This window comes from Phyllostomus discolor, chromosome 3, assembly GCF_004126475.2.
Source record: "Phyllostomus discolor isolate MPI-MPIP mPhyDis1 chromosome 3, mPhyDis1.pri.v3, whole genome shotgun sequence".
NCBI lineage: Eukaryota > Metazoa > Chordata > Mammalia > Chiroptera > Phyllostomidae > Phyllostomus > Phyllostomus discolor.
The window spans coordinates 12,571,003-12,592,483 of record NC_040905.2 but is presented as its reverse complement, the minus strand read 5'-3'; the positions used below and the strand labels follow the sequence as shown (position 1 = coordinate 12,592,483).

General features: G+C 48.5%; 1 protein-coding gene across 4 annotated transcripts in view; it reads right to left on the bottom strand.

The window, feature by feature from the left end:
• The window catches only part of ADAMTS12 (ADAM metallopeptidase with thrombospondin type 1 motif 12), a 260,203-nt gene that overhangs the window by 145,794 nt on the left and 92,928 nt on the right, over positions 1–21,481 (bottom strand). For all 4 annotated transcript variants that reach the window (XM_028517194.2, XM_036020227.1, XM_036020229.1 and 1 more), the window contains exons 4-5: positions 1,713–1,900; positions 900–983 (exon numbers count right to left, since the gene is read on the bottom strand). In XM_028517194.2, coding sequence (XP_028372995.1) covers positions 900–983; positions 1,713–1,900 — 272 coding nt within the window. The remainder of the gene's footprint in view (positions 1–899; positions 984–1,712; positions 1,901–21,481) is intronic.

Sequence of the window (21,481 nt, the reverse complement as noted above, 5' to 3'; positions counted from 1 at the left end):
GAAAGAGAAGACGAACAATGGTTCCAGACTCTGGAGGTTACTGTTTTCAAATCAAACTGAAGATTGTGGAGGCTTCTTCTGCCCAGAATACAATGAACCCTGCCTGGGGCACTTTGACCCCAGGTGTCTCCCTGAATGGTGCTCTTCTTTGCACATTTCAGCAGCTGGTTAAACTTTGTAGATTATAAAGGCATTTCATCAGGTTGGTGGGTTCATTCATCCACTAAATTTCACTTCATTCATTCATTCACATCCCAGGCACAAATGTTCTATGCTAGGGATATAGCCAAGAACAAAGAAATAGTTTCTGCCTTCACGGAATTCACATTCTGATGGTGGCTGAGAGGAGCACGGAGGGAGTCAGCACACACACAGAATGTTAATGAGCCGTGAGAGTGGTACCCACCGGGGACATGAACTGCATTCTGTGATGGAGAACGGAAGGGGGGCAGCTGTGAGCAGGCTGGTCCCTGAGCCCGCTCTGAAGAAGCAGCACGGCCCCGGAGCCTGAGAGGGGAGAAGCCGGCCAGGAGCCGAGCAAGGGGAGGGGTGTTGTGGGCGCTGGGATCCTCGAGCGCATAGGCCGTGAGGCTGAAGATGGTCTCGCGTGTTCCTGAACCTACCCCAAGTCCAGCGAGTGTGAGAGTGTGAGGGTGGACGTGAGGCAAAGGGTGACATAAGGAAAGACCAGAAGGACCATGAAAGTCTCTGCAGGACACAGTCAGAAACTGGACATCACTGAATTCCCAAGAAACCAATACAGAAATACTATTTTCCTCTCACGGGGCTTCTAAGCACCTTTCTGGTGCCCTCTTGCTCGTCCATTAAGAGCTTTCCTGAAGAAAGGAAGTAGGGAGCAAAGATACAGGCCGGAAGGGTGGAGGGAAACTATTCCTTACCTCTTCTTCTTCAAGTAGAATGAGCCGAACCACAACAATGTGAATTGCATTGCCAATGCTTGGGTTATGGAACAACCCAGTGACCTAGAGTCAGAAACAGAAGACCATTAGCCCACATAAACTGACAATAGATAAATCGCAGAGGCAGGGGCGGGGGGACAGCATTGTGATGCACGTAAACAAATGTAACCTTGTAGGCCAAGAAGTCTTGCTGGAGTGCAAAGAAGAGCGAGCTACGCCCCTGTCCTGATCCAGGGGTGACTGGATCAGTGATTGGCTGTGTGCTTGAGGGATTGCTGCCTTTCTACTCTTTGGCCCTTCCGCTGACCCAGGGGCTTCTCTCTTTCATTACCAGTGACTCAGGCAAACATCCTTCCTCATCTCGACAGGACTCACGGTCTCTGGGAAGGCAGAACGCAACAACCATGCAAACGCAAAGCCTGAAATTCAGGGTCATTAACTCTATTGCAATTCTAGCTCTGACTGCCTTGAGGAAATCATGTTCTAGTTCTTTGTGACGTTAGTTTACTCGTTTATGCACTAACGTAAAACAGTGAAATAAAGACCTACTGAAAGGACTGAGTCACTGGGTAGATACCTAGTAGAAGATATAACTGACAAACAGCCAATGTTCCCAGGACCCACAGTTTTCAGAGAAAGACTCATATGTTCTGAGTTTCCACCCTCAGTCACCGAGGCAGGGAAGCGATTCATAGGCCTACGTTAAAAGAATAATAAGGGACAAAGGCCTCTTATTTGGGGAGTGCGGAGCCTGTCCGCCAGCCGCCCCTCCCCTCACGGAGCCCGACGTACCATGTTCATGATGGTGAGGATGTAGGACTCCACGTTCTCACTGCCGTGGTACTCAACCATCTTCGTGTCTGCCACCACCAGCGTCTCCACCCACCTCTCCCTGCTGATGGAGCGCCGGGAGAGGCTGCGGCCAGGCACCGTGCTCCTCTCCCGCCGCAGAGCCAGCTTCCGGGCGCTGCCGAGGCTGTCTGCACACGCAACAGAAGGTGGGAGTTAATTCTCTCTCTCTCTCAACTATCGCTCACTGAGGACTTGTGATTAATAACTGTGTGGATGCGATGTTCTTAGACACACGACTGACATGGAAGAATGAGCAACTTAAATGAATACGACCAAGACAGCTGAAATTTGACACATACAGGGAGGCCGGAAAGTGCTTCTGTGAAGTTATCAGTACCTATGTCATGAACTAGGTCCCTCACTATAAGCAAGATAATACCATCAAGACTGGGAGCGTTCTCTTTCTTCTCCTTCTCTGCCTTTAAATTATTCACTGCCTACCGTGTGCAAGGCAATGTATCAGCTTTAAAATGCCGAGGTGACATCCTCGTGACTGTTTGAGGAACACACTGCTGTCGCCGTTCTGCAGAGGGGGAAGCTGACACTCAGGGTGGCTGGTTCCTTAAGGTCAGTGTAAAGGTAAGATGCAGGGCTTTCTAGGCCCTTAACATCATGTGTTTTCACACACACCACACCATCTCCCACAGAGTTAACACACATAAAACTGGAGAACGTGTAAGCTGGGAAAAGCTGCATGTGGTTCAGGTCACGCTACTTCACAGAGGTGCAGAAACAGCTGGGAGATCCAGGGCAGGACTGGGAAATGTCCGAAGTGACCAGCAGATTTCAGGATGAACGAGATTTAATGAATGAAGGTTGTAGCTTAGAAGGCAAGACCTAGGAGAGGCTATAGAATCATGAAAAAAAATAGAATCATTCTCAAGATCCCAGAATACTATAACTAGTGAGTAGCACCTCCTCGAAACTTGAAAGAGGTCTGTTTAAAACCCAGTGGGATAAAGTGCTACCTCAACCACCAGGAGGCTCAGCTCGAGCGGTGGTCAGCTCTCAGAGGTTTCTGAGCACTCAGCACGGCTTAGGACAGTGAGGCTCGACCGGTGAGCCGCAAGCATTTTTCAAACATGCAGCTCCTGACTGTCTAGTCAGGGGCAGGGACCCCCTTCCCCTTAGATTGTCAAACAAAAACAATGACGACAGCCAACACAGTAAGAGCCATCAGTGTGAATGAATCAAAATTACACCTATTTTTCTCAGATCAGTAAGAATATTTTGGTGTGCCACAGAGATTTAGTAATCGTATGTGCCAGGAGATGAAACACGGTGGAATTCACTGCCTTAGATGAATGTTTAAGGAATTATTCTGAGTGAAAAAAGCCAGCCCCAAAATGTCGCACGTGGTGTGCTTCCATTTCTAGAACTCTTTGAAATGAAAAAAGTTTTAGAAGATTAGCAGTCGCCAGAGGCCAGGAGTGAGGGATGGGGAGCGTGGGAGGGAGGCGGGTGTGGTCACAAAGGAGCAGCACTAGGGTCCCTGCGGGCACGGGGCTACTCAGTGCCCTGAGTGTGTTGGCGGGTAGGTGAAACTACACGTGGGATGGTAGAACTACACCTGTGTAGAAACTACACGCGTGTCATTAGTAATTACACAAACACATACACGTGAGTATAGCTAAAACTGGGGACACCTGAATAAGATGAGGGACTTTCTCCAAGTTCAGCTTCCCAACAGCCAACCGACCTTAGAACCCTCCTCCCCTTATTCCCAAATCTGTTCTGTCTTCCTCCCCTGCGAGCTGGGCGCACGGCTGCCTGGCTACTCCGCTGCCTGAGTGGAACCCACGGAGCTCCATCGGCATCTGCTATGGCCCATAGAGAGCAGTGCTCACTCCTTTCTTTCGAGTTCCCCCGCGGCCTCACAAGGGAACAGCCTCGACAACCACCTGCCATCGCGGCATGGCCCCTGGGAGGCCTGAGTCAGTAGGAGGTTATCCAAACCTGAACATCTAGAACTCCTGAGAAGGTCTCTGTGTGTTTTATACGGTCAAAAATTGTATTAAAACTAAGATGCTCATCCAGGCCAGAGCAAAGGTGCTTTGGGGTGGGAGCAAACGCATAGCCTTGACCTTCCAAATAACCAGACTCGGCGTTGGCAATCAGGACAGCGACCAGTCGCCCAGTTCCTTTGCCAACAGGAAACGTAACTTGTGGGGGTGAAATTTAAAGATATAAACCACATTCCCGCCAGCACAGTACCTTTCCCATAATCGGCCTTAAGCCATCTCAGATAAAAATGGAGTATCGCCCGCAGCCACAAAACCCGACCATCCCTGTCATTTTCCTTTTTCAGGTGTCCTGTTAATGTCAACTTAACGGAGAGTGACAACCGTCACCAGCAGCCTCCGAAGGATGCCTGTAGCACACACTGGACCAAGTGGATTTTCTGGGTATTCACAGAAGGCTAAAAACAGACAGGCTGAAGTCTCCCTTAGCCCACCCCACAGAAGAAATGGTATTGACATGACACTAACTGGCTGTGCTTGCAGAACCTTCACAAGCACAAAGTTCAGTCTGATTCATGACTAGGGCCACACTGTCCCCTTAGGCACTGTTACAAAAGAGAGGAACTGGCCAGATGAGGAAGGCATTGCTATCAATAGTCCATCAGGTGTCCAACCTTTGGGCATCTCCAGGCCACACTGGAGGAAGGAGAATTGTCTTGGGCTGCACATAAATACACAAGCACTAATGAAAACTGATGAGCCAAAAAAATGTTTTAAGTAAATTTACAGTTTTGTGTTGGGCCGCATTCATAGCCTCCCTGGACCACATGCGGCGTGCGGGCCATGGGTTGGACACCCTGGAGAACAACATCCAGCATTTGCTCTAGAATCAGCCCAGCTTCACTAAGGGGATTTTTTTTTCTTTTGCTACAGTGTCACATGGCATTGACAGCGATGATGAGCTTGAAGGTCGCCGCGTGCCTTCTCAATCGTGAAGGAAACCCTGCGACCATCCGAGCTCTCCTATGGAACAATTTCTATCACCTTCTGTGTGTTCAAACACCGAGGAAGCGTGGTGGCACAGGTGAAAGTGGAAGTCATGCAGAAGGCGGAACTCCGCTGAACCTTCATCAGCTCATAGTTCTAGGTGATGACGGAGAGGCTACTGCACAATGAGCTTCCAGTGAGCCAGCTCAGCAAAGGCAAATGCAGGGCTGACAGTGCAAGGACCCTCTCGGGGTCCTCTCGGACCTGGAAAACTTGGCTCAGCAGAACTAATGAGCTGGAACCTGAAGTTGCTCGGTGGTGTTGGCAGGTGACTCATGATTCCCATCTGTAAATGTAGGCTACCAACAGCATCTACTGCAGGGCTGTGTCTAGCACACAACCTGGTACAGAGTCAAGGCTAAATGAACAGTAACACCTCCTTCCCTGAAGCCCATATCTTCCTCTCGAAATCCCCCCAATCTGTCTCTTCTGCCTACGTAATCCTCTGGCCCCTCTCCTTCTGCCTCTCCTCACTCTCTCAGTACCATCTCCATTGGCCTTGTTCTGATTCCGAGAACGTGCCCTGCTCTTTGCCATGCCAGGCCTGTGTCTGTGCCGGCTGTGCTGCCCGGGACGCTCTCCCTGCTCCTTCGTCTCGCTGGCTGCTGGTCCTCCTTCAGATCTCGGCTCAGATGCTCTCTCCCCACCCCTCTATTCGCAGGATACATGCCCCACAAACAGGATCCCACCCCAGTCTGCAGGCCTTTGCAGAGCACTAACCACACTTAGAAATTTTACATTTGCACGTTTCTCCATGAATGTCAATCTCTACCACTAGGCTGTAAGTACTTTGAAGGCAGTGACTGCATCTGTTTTTTGTATTCCTCACTTTTCATTTCAAAATAATTTCAGTTGTATAAAATACCTGCAAAACTAGTAAAAAGTTACCATGAACTTTCCCCTGGCATCCCCATATGTTGCCACCTTACCGAAGCACAACTGTCCAGGCCAGAAAACTGACACTAATATACAAAACTGTTACCAAACAAGTGAGACCACTCAAGCGATAAAAAGAATTGGAGGTTGTAAGATGCACTGTGAAGGACACGAAGAGGCTGCCGAGACAGACAGAGTGTGGGAGGAGAAGGTATTTTAGCAGGACGATCAGGAAGAAACACTTCGAGGGAGTGACATGTATGCAGGGACTCAGATGATGAGAAACATGTGAAGACACAGAGGGAGAACATCCCAGACAGTGAAAACAGCAAGAATGAAATTCCGATGACAGGAACCAGCGTAGGGGTCCCAGGAGCTAGCAGAGAGATTGGCTGGGACGTGGTGAACGTGGGTCAAACGGCATAAGAGACGACCCTGAACAGACAGGGCCAGGTAGGTACGCGGCCTGGAGAGATGGCCACCGAGGAAGTGCATTAGAAATGACGTGATCGTCTCGGCCTCTCCTCCCTTGCACTGAAGATGCCAATAAAGATGTTCACTCCCACCATTTCCAAACGCCATGTTCTTCCCTAGGCCTCCTCAAATTCTGCCAAGGCCCAAACACTGCTCTTTACCTGCCGTGGGTTCCAGTACAGAAGCCCAGGCGGCACGTCATTGTCACACGTCTGCAGGCCCTCCGTCTGTCTGTCTTGACCGCGGCACTTTTGAAGAGGCCTGGCCGGTTTTTCTGTACAACAATAACCCTCCCCTGGGGCTTGTCCACTTTCTTCAGGGTTACACCAGATTACGCGTTTTGGGCAAAAATAGCACAGACATGAAATCATGCCCTTTTCCATGCACCCCATCCCTGGGTGTACTGTATCCATGTGTCTCATTGTTGACAAAGCTGACTTTTGTCACTCGATTAGGGTGGTTTCTCAGCTGTAAAGTTACTGTTTTCCCTTGGTAATTAATAACTATTTTGTGAGGAGACGCTTTGAAGTTACGAAAATATCTTGTTTCTCGTCATACTTTCACCCACTAATGTTAGCAAACACTGGCGATTCTTGCCGGCAACAACTCTTGCTCTGACAAAGAACGATTTTCTATTTCCATGATTCCATCTACACTTAAGAGTTAGAATTTTACTGTAAGCAAAAGTCTGTCCCTTCGCCGCCTTTTAAAAAAATTATCTATTTATAACTATTTGGACTTACGGGTATTTATTTAAATCGATCATGAAAATAATATATAAAAATAAAGAAAACAAATACTATCTAAAAATGTAATAAAAAGTGCAATGCATACAAGCCAAATGTCCTCTACTGTAATCCCAACCATTTGACACTGGAAAGGCTCTTAAACTCTCTGTGGCTAATTTCTCAGCTCTGAAATGGCATTAAACTTGTATGTCCTTGCCACTTTCCAGGGCTGTTATGGTGATCCAAGGCCATAACAATTATGAAAAGTTCTGTGTTCAGCCCTGGCTGGCATAGCTCAGTGGATTGAGCGCGGGCTGGGAACTAAGGTGTCCCAGGTTCGATTCCCAGCCAGGGTACATTCCTGGGTTGCAGGCCATAACCCCCAGCAACCACACATTGATGTCTCTCTCTCTCTCTCTCTCTCCCCCCTCCCTTCCCTCCCTAAAAATGGATGAATAAAATCTTAAAAAATTTTTTAAAAAAAGTTCTGTGTTCATATCAAGAACCAGTAACTGATATTACTTCAGACTTCTTAGAGATCTGAATTAAAAAAAAAAACCTCCTGAAGTCTCAACCAACCTATCAAATTACTGGTGAAATCCACTTTTTGCTCCTTCACTTAGGTCTACGCTCCAGCATCATCTGAAAGAAAGCCGGAGAATCTCATGTACAGGTGACCCTGAATCCTGTGTCTGCCACCAGAGCACAGAGTCAAGGAGACGAGGCTATAGGTTAGATCCCATCCTGAACCACTGCAGAGGCTCACCCTGCCTCTAACCCCAAATCCCGAAGTCTTCCTGCCACTCCCTCTCTTTATGGAAAGCAAACATGCATGAAGCATCTACATGCGCTAGTCACTGTCCTAGAAGATGAGGAAACAGTGGTGAGCAATACTGACGTCGTCCCTGGCCTCAGGGAGCTTGACTCTCATTGCAGAGACCACAAACAAGTGACACCACCCAAGCGATAAAAAGAATTGGAGGTTGTAAGATGCACTGTGAAGGACACGAAGAGGCTGCCGAGACAGACAGAGTGTGGGAGGAGAAGGTATTTTAGCAGGACGATCAGGAAGAAACACTTCGAGGGAGTGACATGTATGCGGGGACTCAGATGATGAGAAACATGTGAAGACACAGAGGGAGAACATCCCAGACAGTGAAAAGAGCAAGAATGAAATTCCAATGACAGGAACCAGCGTAGGGGTCCCAGGAGCTAGCAGAGAGATTGGCTGGGACGTGGTGAACATGGGGCAAATGGCATAAGAGATGACCCTGAACAGACAGGGCCAGGTAGGTACGCGGCCTGGAGAGACGGCCACCGAGGAAGTGCATTAGGAATGACGCGATCATCTCGGCCTCTCCTCTCTCGTGCTGAAGATGCCAATAAAGACTTTCACTCCCACCATTTCCAAACGCCATGTTCTTCCCCCGCGCTCCTCCCCTAAGGCCCAGACAGTGTCCTTACAGCCGAATCACAGCCTGCCGAGTAACTCACGGCCCTGCACAATTTATTCCCAGAACCCTGAACCTTCTCTCCCTTCCAACCACTCCCTCCAGCCTCTCCATCCAAAGCAACAGGGAGCTTTCCAAAGCGCGTTGTTACTGATTCGTCTCAGGACAGTGACCTTTAGTGACTTGGCTGTGCTGCTAGATAGCATTCCATTTTTACAGCTGACTTAACTGTTTCTGCTTCCTTTTCAGTTATTCTGAGACACATGGAACACTTTGGAGTCAGCCACAAGTGGCTCAGGAAATTCTAAATTAAAGCGCCTGCTGAGCTGCAGCTGGCCCCGCCAGGCTCCAGGACCCGGGGGCCGGCCGCACAAGCACACGCTGGTGCCTTCCAAACACACCACAGGCGCCGAGCACACTCCCTGCCATCGCGCTCTCGGAAAGCACGGAACTATGGCAACAGATGCACAAACAATGTCCTCCCTCACAAGAGGTACAATGCAAAATAAGCGCCGTTCAACGAACATCCACATCGCCTCCCTCAAAGCTCTTCAAGTCTCCTCTCTGAAAACGCACCCAGAGCTGGAATTGCAGAATCTCTTCAAAGGCGGAGGAATGGTTACTACTACTTCAACACAGAGAATACAAGGGGAGCACGACCCTGACCACACGTGCGGCGTGGAGATCGGGAGCTCAGCCTGAGTTCTGCGCACAGAAGGAGGTCTCTGTGCAGAGTTTTAAAGCTAAGTTAGCCCTACTTCTCAGGAACTCCAGAGAGAACTCAGCTTACTTGACTTCTCTCTGCCTCAGTTTCTTCATCTGTAAATTAGGAACATATTGGTATTTATCTTGTGGAATTATTATACGCGTGAAATGAGTTGATGCTCAAAACACCTATAACAGCAGTTGGCACACTGTAAAAGTTAATAAATGTTATCTAATACTATTAATAACTGATCGAACGAGCAAAACCTGCCTGGAAACCCTGCCATACTCACCGCCAGGTACTAGCACAGACAGCCTCAGGGCTCAGGATGGTGAGCGCGGGTCTCCACATAAGCCCCAAGTGCACAGACTACCCCAGAGAGAGGAAAAGCTTTCAAGAGCTTCTCCAAGGCAAGCTTCAAATGGGTGGCCATAAAAGCTCGGGGATGAGAAAACGTGCATAGAGGAGTGAAAGCAGGTTATGCAAAGGAAGTCAGGAAATCTTTGCCGCGGATCTGCCTCTTGCAGAGGCGGAAGAGTCTGCAATGCCAAGCCCTAGGGGTTCAGCCGAGGGCGTGCATGAGTGGACAAGTTACCGTAGGTTCAGTGGTGCCACAGGCGGGGAAAGGAGTCAGTGAGGTTGGACAACATAAAGAATGAAGACAAGGACATGTCCCAGATCACTCAAGTAGATGAGAAGCTGTGATTGCTCATGGAACAAACTGTCAAAGATGAGCCAGTCTGGCCTCTCCATCTCAGACCTCACCTCCCCGGAGCCTACGGACTGCCTCTCGGACAAAGAGAAGGGTCCAGATGAGATAAGCTGACACAACATCCTCCCGGGGCTGAGCGCCGGGCCCTTGGCTCGCTCAGCCCGACATCTGGTCTCGGGACTGGCACGCTGCCTGGACCGCCGGCTGGGTCAACAGCAATTCAGGTCGTGGCAGAATGGGGGGTCTGTTCTAGGCTGGACTCCATGTAGCTCGGCCTCATTTTAAAATGATTGGCGGACTTGGTAGGAATTCATATCTGGATTTTAAACAAATACGAGTCAGATACCCCAAATTCCACCCTGGTTTTGTAATTGTGGAAGGCATGAAATCTGGGGTCTTATGGCTCCGAACTGATGCTTCTGACACTCAGGAGATGCTTCTTCCCACTGAGTCCTTCTTAGGGTCTGATTCACAGTGCGAAAGGCAACAAAGGGACCCATCAGTGTGATCGAAAGGGCCAATCAGGGAGCCATTCTTGCACCCCTCAGCGGTACTGCTCTATCAGGAGTTATTGTGTGGGGACGTGGCCAATCGGCGGCAGCAACGAGAGCAGGGAGCTCATTGCCGAGGAAATCAAGGTCCAGGGAGGCAAAACACAGAACCAAGTAAACAGAAACCACTAGCGTACAAAGTAATGTCCTCGTTAGTTCTCACAAGAGCTTTTTGAACACACGGACTTGAAGCTACAACTCTTTCTTGTTTATTTCTAAAGCACCTTTGATCCTCCAGGCTCCAAGAGGCATCACAAACCGGGATTTGGAAATGGACTCAACATGGGCATTTGATTTATAGGGAGAGCCTGCTTTCCTTCACAGAGGGGTCATGTGGCCCCCAAATATAGTCCGATGGCCAGATAAATTAGAAGACAGCAAGAAAAAAAAAGAAGAATCAGGGGAAGAAGCTAAAAAGAGTGAAAAATAATGAGGCCAGTTTAAAGACCGTCACTGTCTTCTGTCTTCACTGCTGTGTTTGCTCCTTGAACTTGGCTCCAGTTCTAGCCATTATGGACGGGAAATGTGATTAGTTCTTCCAGTCAGACTGTTTATATGACAAAAACCCACTCGGGTCAATAGAAGCAAAGCTATTTCTGAGACCTAAAAAAAATTGCTAGGGCCCAATCATTCTGGTTATTATCATTCAGAATAAGAATCTCAAAATCTACTGTAATCTGACAAGGAATTCCTTTCCAGTGTGACAGCATGGTCCCCTTGGTTGGATACCTGTCCTCCAGGTAGAGACCAGAGGCACAGGTGTGAGTTTTGTTGGGATACCATGTGTTTGTATCTGAATGACGGATTAAGTAACAGCCAATGGTTGATTATATGTCTAAAGGATGGGAAAAGCCCCTTTAAAAATGTCAAGTGAGTAATTAACCATTCTCAGCGTCTACTGACTTTCAAGGGATTTTTTTGTTTTTGTTTTTGTTTTTAATTCCAGGCATGAGCTGGTTCGTTGGTTACAAACTCCTGTGTCTGTGTCTGTACATGAACTTGACTCAGCCACAGACTTGAAGCTGCCAGCTCCCGTGTGTGTATTAAATGAGATGTGTGTGGCGGCTATAGGTCATGTTATCTGTGTCCGTGAACTTTGCCAGTCTGTTAGGGTGCTTCTGCGTAACAGATGGCTCCTGAAGATTACCTCTGAGTTGTCAACATGGAATAGACATCGGTTACTTCAGTTAAAAGTGGGGAATCAGATGGGTGGTTGAGGCTGCCCTGAGAGCAAGTGAGTTGTGTGTGTGTGTGCACAAGATAATGGGACGTGGTTTTGTTTGTTAACGAAAAAGGGAATGCGTCTCACAATAACATATCCGGCTGTCCCCGAATGTGAAAAAAAAGATGACAAAAGTCAAAAACCTTCATGGGAACAGGATGGAGAAGGTTTGAAGAAAAGGAAATTTTAGTTGCCTTCGTTTACAAAACCTGCAAATGTAAAAGTCTGAAAGGAGCCCTGGCTGGGTGGCTCAGTGGGTTGGAGCCTTGTCCTGTACACCAAAAAGGTTGCGGGTTTGATTCCTAGTCGGGGCACATGCCTGGGTTACAGGTTTGAACCTCAGTGAGGGCATGTGTGGGAGGCAGCCCTCACGTCCATGTCTCAGTCTCCCCCTCCGCCTTCCTCTCTCTCTAAATCAAAACACACATCCTCCAGTGAGGAATGCGTATGTGCATGCATGCATACATACATACGTACATACATATTTTCAAGCAAAGAGTTTGAGAGAAGAAATTTGTTTAAAATTTTGACAAATCTAGTTCAATTTTCACTTAAAAACACTTATGATTTTCTTACTGCCAAATATTACATTAATATAAAATTCAGAATGTGGTTTTCTTTCCACCAAAATGATAAATTAGTCTTGGACCATTCAGTCTGCTGTTATCAAGAGGTCGTCAACATTATCCTTTATTTTCTGCATAATTTGTCCAGATAACAAAGAGTTGGCTAATCACCAGAATAATTTTGTGCTTTGTGCTAACTTCGTGTGGACTTGATATTCAGAAAACAAAGACCCAAGTGCTGAAAGACTGAAGTTCCTTACAATGGCGTTATTTTCACGCATATATTTTTAGATACGCGGTTCTTGTCCATGTGAACAGGTAGCTGAGCGAAGCCATTCGTTGTTGCTGGGAGCTTAGGCTTCCATCTGAAAAATAGTGTCTGCTTTCTTTTGATAGCTCTTTTCAAGACAAGACCCTCAATTCAGAAAAAAATATTACTGCCAAAGTAATTTTAAGCATCACATCATCACATTACAAAACTTTCTGTATGGCGAAAACTTTCTGTATGAGAATGACTCAAACAAACATCTGGGGAAGCAGTCTTTTGAATAGAGGTTTCTGAGATGAAATCCCAGATTCTTTACAAACTCTCCAGGCCAAAGCTAATTCTCCGGCTTCTGCAGTGGTTCTGCTTCTTCTGGGGGTAGACGTACAGGCTGCACGAGAATGTGTTATGTGGAATGTGTTATACATGTTGCTCCTCTGGAAGTGAAGCAGGCAAAGAACACAAAACATAAGGACACCAGCCCTTTGTTTGTGATCAGAAATAATCTGAGGGGACTGCTAATGCCCATACAAAGGATTCTTAAGAAAGAAAAATTACCCAGAACTTGAAGAGCAAAAAGATAACTGGGTAACGTGTTATCTTGCAGGGAGTTGCCCAGCGAGCCCACCTGGGCTCCCGGGACTCTCCAGGCGCCAGATGTGAGGTTGTTTGACTTACTCTTCACCACCGATAAGGACCCCGACGTTTCACAGACCTAAAATAGATGCTCATTTGCAGAGAGTTTATAAGCTACAAATGCTTTTTGTGCACTACACAAGATAACGCCAAAGGATGGGGTTTATTGCCTCGGAGGAAACTGGCCCGTTGTGCACCTAACTTAGCAACCGCCGTGCCTTCTTGACTGTGGGTTGTTCTCCCTCGTCTTTCCTCACTGGCTTGAGGCCACGAGTTCCTCGTATCCTCCTGGGAACCTGCCTTGTCACCCTGCCGGTCCCCTCATGACAGCTGTCATTAAAACCTGACGTACGCCCGCCATAATTTTTATCAGACTTGTGCTTTTTTTATTCATTAAAAATCATATTTTGATATAATTGAACAAAGGAACACACTCAGTCACAAAAAAACTAATTTAAAGTACCTGAAGTAATTTCCTTGTAATAATGAAACATCGTGACAAGGATCCATCTCTTAAACTCATCATATCTCTCCAAAATTCACCTGAAAATGTCCTCCCTGGCCCAAGGTCAAAGGCTTCAGAGTCTTCCTCACTGTCACCTCCCTCCTGGTTCTACTACATACAAGCTCCTGTCCAGAGAACTGGTCCAGCAGGACTAAACTCTGCTCAGCGCACGGGAGAGACTCACCAAGCTTGCCGAAACAGAATCCGTATTTTACTGGTGTGGGGAGGGGAAAAATCTAAGGACACACGCACATTTACAGTCTCAGTAACACCACAGAGTTCAAGAAGCTCTATGGATTTTTATGGGTTGGGAAGTTGGGTGTAAGCAGAGATGAAGAAAGAAATTCCATCACTTTTTGGTTCTTTTTTTGTGCGTGTCACAGGAGAGAGGTGCTGTTGGTTGTCCTATGTCCTGGCATCACGGAGCTTTGTGCGGTCTCTGTTTCCTTGCTGAAGGCGTGCCGGATGGGCCATGAGGAGGGAGAGAGGGGCGCCCATTTTCTGCAGGTCCATCAAAAAGGTGGAAATCTGGGGCTCAAGCAGGCAATGGTTTCAAATGGATAAAAACAAAATGTGCACCCCTCCCTTGCTACTTTTTTTAGCACCATTTTGCCTATTTTTTGAGGCAGGAAGCTCAGTCCTTTCAAGTAAACTGCCTCTCTATGCACCCAAATTTCAGCGAGTCTCATGCAGGGACTCAGAGCAGACTTTTGCTCTTCTTGTTCAATGGAATAGGAAGTGCACTGAAAGGGGGGAAGCGATGAACTAGTTATAACAGCCCTGTGCCAGACCCTGTTAGAAGTGCTTTGCATGTATTAAGTCATTTAATCTACACAATAATCCCACGAGATAAATACAACAGTTGCCCCCATTTTAGAGATGAGAGAAGTTCCTTACTACAGGCTGCACAGTCAGTAAGCCATGGACCAGAGAGGTAAACACAGCCAACTTGGTTCTTAATCACTGACTGCACTTGATCTCGGAAATACACTCCTCCCTCACCACCTGTCCTGTGGCAAGTAAAAGGCCTTGATCACTGAATAATTTAATGGTCCTGATCTTGATATCTTTATCATTATACATGCATTCTTCAACTTGCCCAATCTGTCTACTTCATTAGCTATTGTGAAATTAAAACTGCACACCAGCCAAAATCCACAAATAAGAACTTAATAATTTTTCCTATCTGCTTGAACTTGCATTCTTAGGTAGGAAGGTAGATGGGTTGGGTGGGTGGATGATGTACATAGACAATATGCAAGCTGTAAGAATGCGCAAAATATGACCTACAGAGAAGGAACAGGTGGATGCTAAGGAAATGCAAAGTAGAGTTGTGACAGGTGGGCTCTCAAAAGAAGCCAAGAAGGATATGTTTTTGTAACAGGTTTTAAAAGCAGTCATGAGAAAAGCAGACACTCCTGTATACTCTGGACTGAGTGAAAAGTGATGCAACTCTTCTGGACCACAGTTGGGCAATTCTAAACTTTCTAAATGTACTTTACTCTTTGGCCTAGCAATTTCATTTCCAGAGATTCAACTAGAAAATAGTTGCATACGTGGTTAACTTGCTTTGCTAACCAGGGAGTGATAAGAGGGTCAGGTGGCCTCGGCTGTCCTACAAATTCTCTCTTAAGTAGGATGATTTCGCAGCACTATCAACTTCTAAGAATCTTCACAGGCTGGGCCTGCAAAATGACACTTGAAATCCCTTCTCACTGAAGAGCTTACCCACAGGACAAACCTTCCTCAGCTCCTAGCCACTGGGCATCTTTACTTGCTGGCACTCAAGTTAATTTAGGAATAAAGGCAACATGAAAAGCAATAATTTTACTGGTTTTCTGAAAAGTAGAGAAGTCTCCATGGTAGATAGATGCTGTTTTTTTTAACGTCTTTTGCTCAAAACCCAATTTAAAAAAATTGCTAAACAATTATCAAAATATGGAAGCCAAAGAAATATCTGGGAAGTGGGAGAGAAAGGGAGAAGTCAAAGCACTCATTTATATCTAATATCTCATTTAAATATTTAAATGTTGCTTGTAGCTTGATGTGCATGGTGATCTTATCCATCTGTACTGACAACAGCAAATCCAAAATCTTTATTACAAATGTTTGCCAAACATCTCACAAGAAATATGCTGCTTGTAAAAACATCCAAACAGATATCCACAATGGAAGCCATCCAGATGCTTCTAAAATTGTGAGTTGGACAATGGGATGAAGATGAATCCTTCGGTGAGAATGAAAGCAATTTCTGGCATCAGCATACTAAGCTTCTTCAGTGGGCACTTAATAGCTCCCACCCCCCAAAATGATAGCCAACTCCAAAAAGTGCCCTTATTTTCAATGCTAGCAAGTAAATTTCCAGATTCGGGAATAGCCATTCCAAGTCCTTTCACCCTTCTTGTCACAAGTAGGTCATGCAGACTCAGTCCTTCGATGGCAGCCACCGGCAACAAACGCGCAACAGGATTCTCAGCGGCCAGAGAAAAGCCAGAGCCAAGAATGCGATCAGTGTTTATATCACTAGGGACTTGATGGCTCCAGGACAAGCCTCATCAGCCAGAGAGCAGCCGAGGTGAGCTGCAACAACATTAGCTCTGCTTTGAAAGGAGTGCTGAGCTGCCTGTTTGAAGTATGTTCCCAGTTCTATTCGCTCATTCCAAGCGCAGTCGGTCATGCTGGCACTGGAATCTAGGGGAACCAAAGTGGAATGGCGAGCAGATGGAACCGCCCCCCCCGGCTAAACTGGTTCAATCACTTTGTAGAACTGTCAAGTGTCAACTACAGCGGAACATATGCATGCTGTGTGACCCAGCAATCGCACGTCTCGGTATGGAGGTGGACACATCCCTCCAAAATGTGTACACGTAGTCCCTAAAAGACACAGACCAGCATGTCCACACAACACCAGTCACACAGGCCCAGTGGGAACTACCAAAGGCGCATCCACAGCGCGCGTCTGATGGAGCTCTCTACAGCAGAGAATGATCTTCAACCACCCGCATCTCTACAGATGACTCTCATCAGTGCAATGTCGAGGGGAAAAAATACATGTACGCAAGTGTGTATATTGAGTTACCCAATTTATATGAAGTATCAAGAAGGCAAAAGTAATCTGTTCAGTTAAAAGTGCTTCCTGTTCTGTTTCTTGATCCGGGTGTTAGTTACGAAGGTGTGTTCAGTTTGTGAAAATTTTCAACTATGCACTTGTGACACATGCACTTACATTCTATACCTTTTCTAAGTTGAATGGATAGAAAAGTAAAACCCCCTATCCAGCCCGTCAGTTGCAGTGGGGTGCTCAGGTCAGGAGGTAGCATGCATCATCGGGGGAAGGATTCTTGTCGCAGCCCCCAGCGGGCTGGAGCCAGGGGCTCCCTGACCTCCCGGCATGGGAGGCTCCCTTTCGCCTAAGTCCGGATTTCCACCTGCAAAATGCTAAGTATGGGTATTCCAAAGGCTGCAAGTCTGGTAGTGACAGAGACATAGCCAGGACAGAAGATACTGCCGAGATGGCAGAGCAAACTCTCAACCCAGCCCCTCTTGTCAACGGCAGAGGAAATGCTTGAACACTGCACCCTGGGTTTGCACCCATCTCAGCTCCGGGTCTCCTCCATGGCCTCCCCCTTCCCCACTTGCATCTCTCTCTGTTTGCAAGCAGAGCCCTTGCTGAGAGTGAAGCCCATCACCTTATTAAGCTACAGTGCCCTTCCTGCAGGTCCTCTGAGCCTCCCAAGGGCTGACCCCAGCTGCTAGGGTCTCTGCTCACAGTGATCTGTGGCTGAGATTTCTTTACGTAAACATAACAAGCAGCGGGGTTGTTATGTGAAGACTTTTCATTCTGATGGCGATGCCACGGGACTTCCTCCTCCTCCTCCTAGCTGTAATAAAACTTTCCCTGACAACTTGAGAGAAAGGTGAGGAGGCAGCTGAGAATCCCAGCATCCCAGTGGGGGCGGACAGCTGGCCTCAGGCGCTCGGCCTCTCCTGTCGTGTGTGCTTGGGTCAGCTGCACACCTTGCTCTTCTCGTCCCCCCTCTGCTTGGGCAGAAGCCCCTCCTCCCCCTTTCCTGTCATTGTCATCACAGTCTCAGGTTAGGTGCATGGGATGCACAAGGTGAACTCCATGGGTCCTTGGAGTCTAGAAAGGATGTTCTTATTTTCCTTTTGTGTCAGGGAAAGGGAAATGATCCCATTTCTTTCTAGTGGCTAACATTTTATCTGTGCATTTAATCCTATTTTTGTCACTAGGATCTTGTCAGTCATTCTCCTGGTCTCCTGCACCTCAGCCTCTGCTCGCCCACCAGTGTCTGCCTCTCTGCCTGCAAGGAGCACAGATGGCTGCTACCTCCCAGCAGGCTGGCTCTGGCCTCACAGCCTCCTCCACGCTCCTCTCCTCCCCTAACAGGGTGGGACAGGGAAAGAGCCACTAGTCCCAAATCAGATCTGGGTTCAAGGACTGGCCACATCAGTTACAACCAAGTCGTTTATCCTTCCTGCTCTTGAGTTTTCTCCTCTAGAAACTGGAGGCCAAACACAGCGAAGATGGAGCCCACGTGCACCCCAGGTCCTGGCAGGGCGGAGGCAGTCGGTGCTCGCTGAGTGGTTCGTGGACTCCCCTCTGCTTCCCAGCCACCTGCACCGGAGCTCGGGCCAGTGGCCTGTGAGTGGCTGTCACATGTGCTTCCAACTGCTCTGGCCCCCTCTCCCCTCTCTCCTTCTGCAGAGCTCTGGAGACCAGATGTTTCAGGTGGTACAGACGGAAGACATAGGGAGGTCCCTGACCCTCAGGTGCGATATGAGGACTTTTACGCCTTCCCTGGCTGAAACTACCGAGCCTCTGGCGGTGACTGGTGCAGGGGCCCGGCATCCTCCTGCCCATCCCGGGGGCTCCATGCAGGTGGAGCTGCAGCGAGCCGTGCACCGGCCCCTGCTGCTCTCCCGGGCTGCGGCCCAGCAGTGTGGCTGTGGGCAGATCACATGTCCTTTCTGGACTTCCGTGCTCTTTTTTCTAAAGGGGTTTTTTTATATAGTTCTGGATTTTGAATGCTTTTCAAAGCATAAAACCCTTTCTTTCCATAAAGTCTGATGTCAAGACCCCAAATTGAAACTTGTGGAGATGCTCTAGTTGATTGAGAAGGCGGGTGGGGGGCGGATCCCACACTTCGAAATGCTCCCCTTGGTCCCTGAGAACTGAAGCTGATGTCATTCCTTTATTTCTGTACACTAAGCAATACCGGAAACAGACATGCTTTTCTGTCCCCATTTTAAACAATGCTGAGACCAAGCGAGGACACATGGACCGTGTGTGCTCTGGACAGTCCTCTCCCTGGAAGATAAGGCTCTGCCCCTTGCACGCAGCTCAGCTATCAAGACTAACAGCTTGCTTATCATGAGCCACTTGAAGATGCTGGCCTTGCTGAGCCCACCGATCCAAAGCTACGACGTCATACACTCTTCCAGGCCCAACCATTTCCTCCTTTACAAGGTGGGCCTTGAAACCACCCACTCCAGGCCCGAGAATCAGGTAAGCACCCTGCCCCAACTCCCCCACGCGAGACTGCTGAGCTCGCCCTGCTGCAGCTCGTCTGGTCAACTTGCGGTTCCTGCTCAGCAGGTGTTCCTGCTGGTCTCTGAGCTGTGGGCCCGCTGCAGAAGCACTGGTTTTTCATCGCCACCGAGGCAGCTATCTCTAAAATCCCACTGAGCTCTAATATTCTACTTAAATTCCTGCCAGTGCAGTCGCCCAGCTCTCTAAGCACAGTTTCTCTTTATCTGATCATGTAAGACCAGACGTTTAACGGAAGGCATTTGGCAAGAGCCCGCCCCTCCCTCCCTGCCTTATCATCACATCCAGCCCGGAGGACTGAGATGTTGCATTACCCAGGACTTTCCCCCTTACATTATCAAACTCTGTTGCCCTCCCAGAGCTCAAAACTGCCTGAAGTCCTCACAGCTCTGGGTATATAGGTGCATCAAGTTTGAGGAGGGCGGAAGGGGGTGGAGATGAAGCATCTGAGAGTACATCACGTCGACCAGGAAACAGAACCAGGGGCTGGGCACCACTGAGAGGCCCTGCAGGAACTATCGCCATGAATGACCTTGCCAGACAGGTCAGGGAGGAAAGCCTCACCATGCGAGGTTTGCAATCATAGCCGTGACTCTGGCTGAAGACACCTTGGGAAGATCCCTTCTCAAGTAGACTTGGAGGGCCAGCAGCAGCCTCGTTCACCGGGAACTCCTTAGAAATGAAATTCCTGGGCTCCACTGGAACCTATTGAACCAGAAACTCCAGGGAGGAGCGCTCAGCGATCTGTGTTTCAACCAGTCCACCAGCGACTCAAATGCACATTCAAGTTCAAGAACCACTGCTCACTTAGAAATTATTACACTCCTAATTATTTTATTTTACAGAGAGGAAACAAAACAGAAGCCCAGAGAGGCTGAGTCACTTGCCCCAGACCACACAGCTCACCAGTGCCAGGGCCAGGACGAGCACCCAGGCCTGTGTGTCCTGTTCTGGTCACCTTACACTCACTGCATGGCCCAAGCAACAGCCACCAAACAGCCTTAGTGTACAGCAGTCACCAGAAAAGCTCCATCTGCAAGAGGCTTAAGGCAGCGATCTGTTTGGAGGAGGGTCTCCAGGGGACTAATGCTGAATGCCTTTTCCCCTGGTGAGTACACTGATTTCTCTCCCAAGGGACGCTTGCTTGAGGAGGCCCGGGCAGAAGGCTGCAGCTGTGGGGCTTCTAAAGACATGCAGGCCCTGGCCGGTAGCTTAGTTGGGTAGAGCACTGTCTCAATACGCCAGCACCTCGGGTTCCATCCCCAGTCTGAGCACATAACAAATTTCTCTCTCTCTCCCCAACCCCCTAAAAAAAGTTAGTAAGTAATAAAAGAAATTCAGTGGCAGAGATCCAAGTCCCTGGTGAGTGGACCACCTAGAAATCATGGATTTGCCCGTAGTACCTCACTAAAAACCATCCTTCGTGTTTGTTTGGTGCACTGCACTTTATGAGGTGCCTTCCTGCTCTGAAGCCTCGTGAACCCACCCGTTTGGAAGGCCAGGCCCAGAAAGCCCTCTGTCAAGACAGCACGCCCTTGACTTGAATCTTTGCCAGTGGCTGTTGGGCTCCTTCTGGTTCCGGGGGAAGCTCCCGGTCCTAATCAAGTCAGCTCAGCACCTGCTGCCAGAGGCTTGCCCTAGAGATTCCTCTCTCCTCTCACCTCCATTGAAGGGGTGCTTCTACCTCATCTGCTGGAGAAACAGGACCTGCAAGCAGGAAATCCAGACAGGGTTGTGCTGGGCGCCGGGTGCCGTGACTCAGGGCTGCCCGGGGCCCCGTGCGCCTGGGTCAGGGTCGGGCCCCGCCTGGACATCCGGGCTGGGATGATCCCTGCATGCACGTGTCCCTGCATCTCCAAGTGCATCTCAGTGACCCAAGAGCAGGCCCTTCAGGCTTGTGCCTCGTTCCCTTCTCCTTGGAGGCACTTCGCAGCCTTGCGACTGCGTCTCTACAGTAGGAAGGTTGAGAGCAGTTCCCCAGCTGTCAGCAGCTCTCCCTCCTTCGCAGAGAGCAAACCCAAAGCGAATGAAGTCTTCCTCCGCCTTGCAGACTGTCCTGATGTATGGGATCCCTGGGCACTTCCATTTTGGAGACTTTCCAAGGCCTTCGCCTGTTACGGATGCTTGAGTGCTAGCTCAGGGTTTATTCCAGAGGGCTTCTGGTTCTCTCTCCAAGCTAATTCTCTTCATTGTCTCCCTGGCTGTCCCAAGCCACCTTTTAATTCCTCAGGCCCCCCAAGGTGTGTGTGCTGGAGGCCTTGGTACCTTTGCTCCTGCAACACACTTCTCCCTGGATTTTGTGTGCCTGGCGCCGGCTCCTTCCATCCATTCTCAGCCCGACTCCAACCACCATTTTATTTTCCCCTCTGTCCTCCGTGGCTTCGTGCTGCTAATTCCATTTGTTAGTTCCATTCCTGGTATTAACTGGTTTCTATTTTAA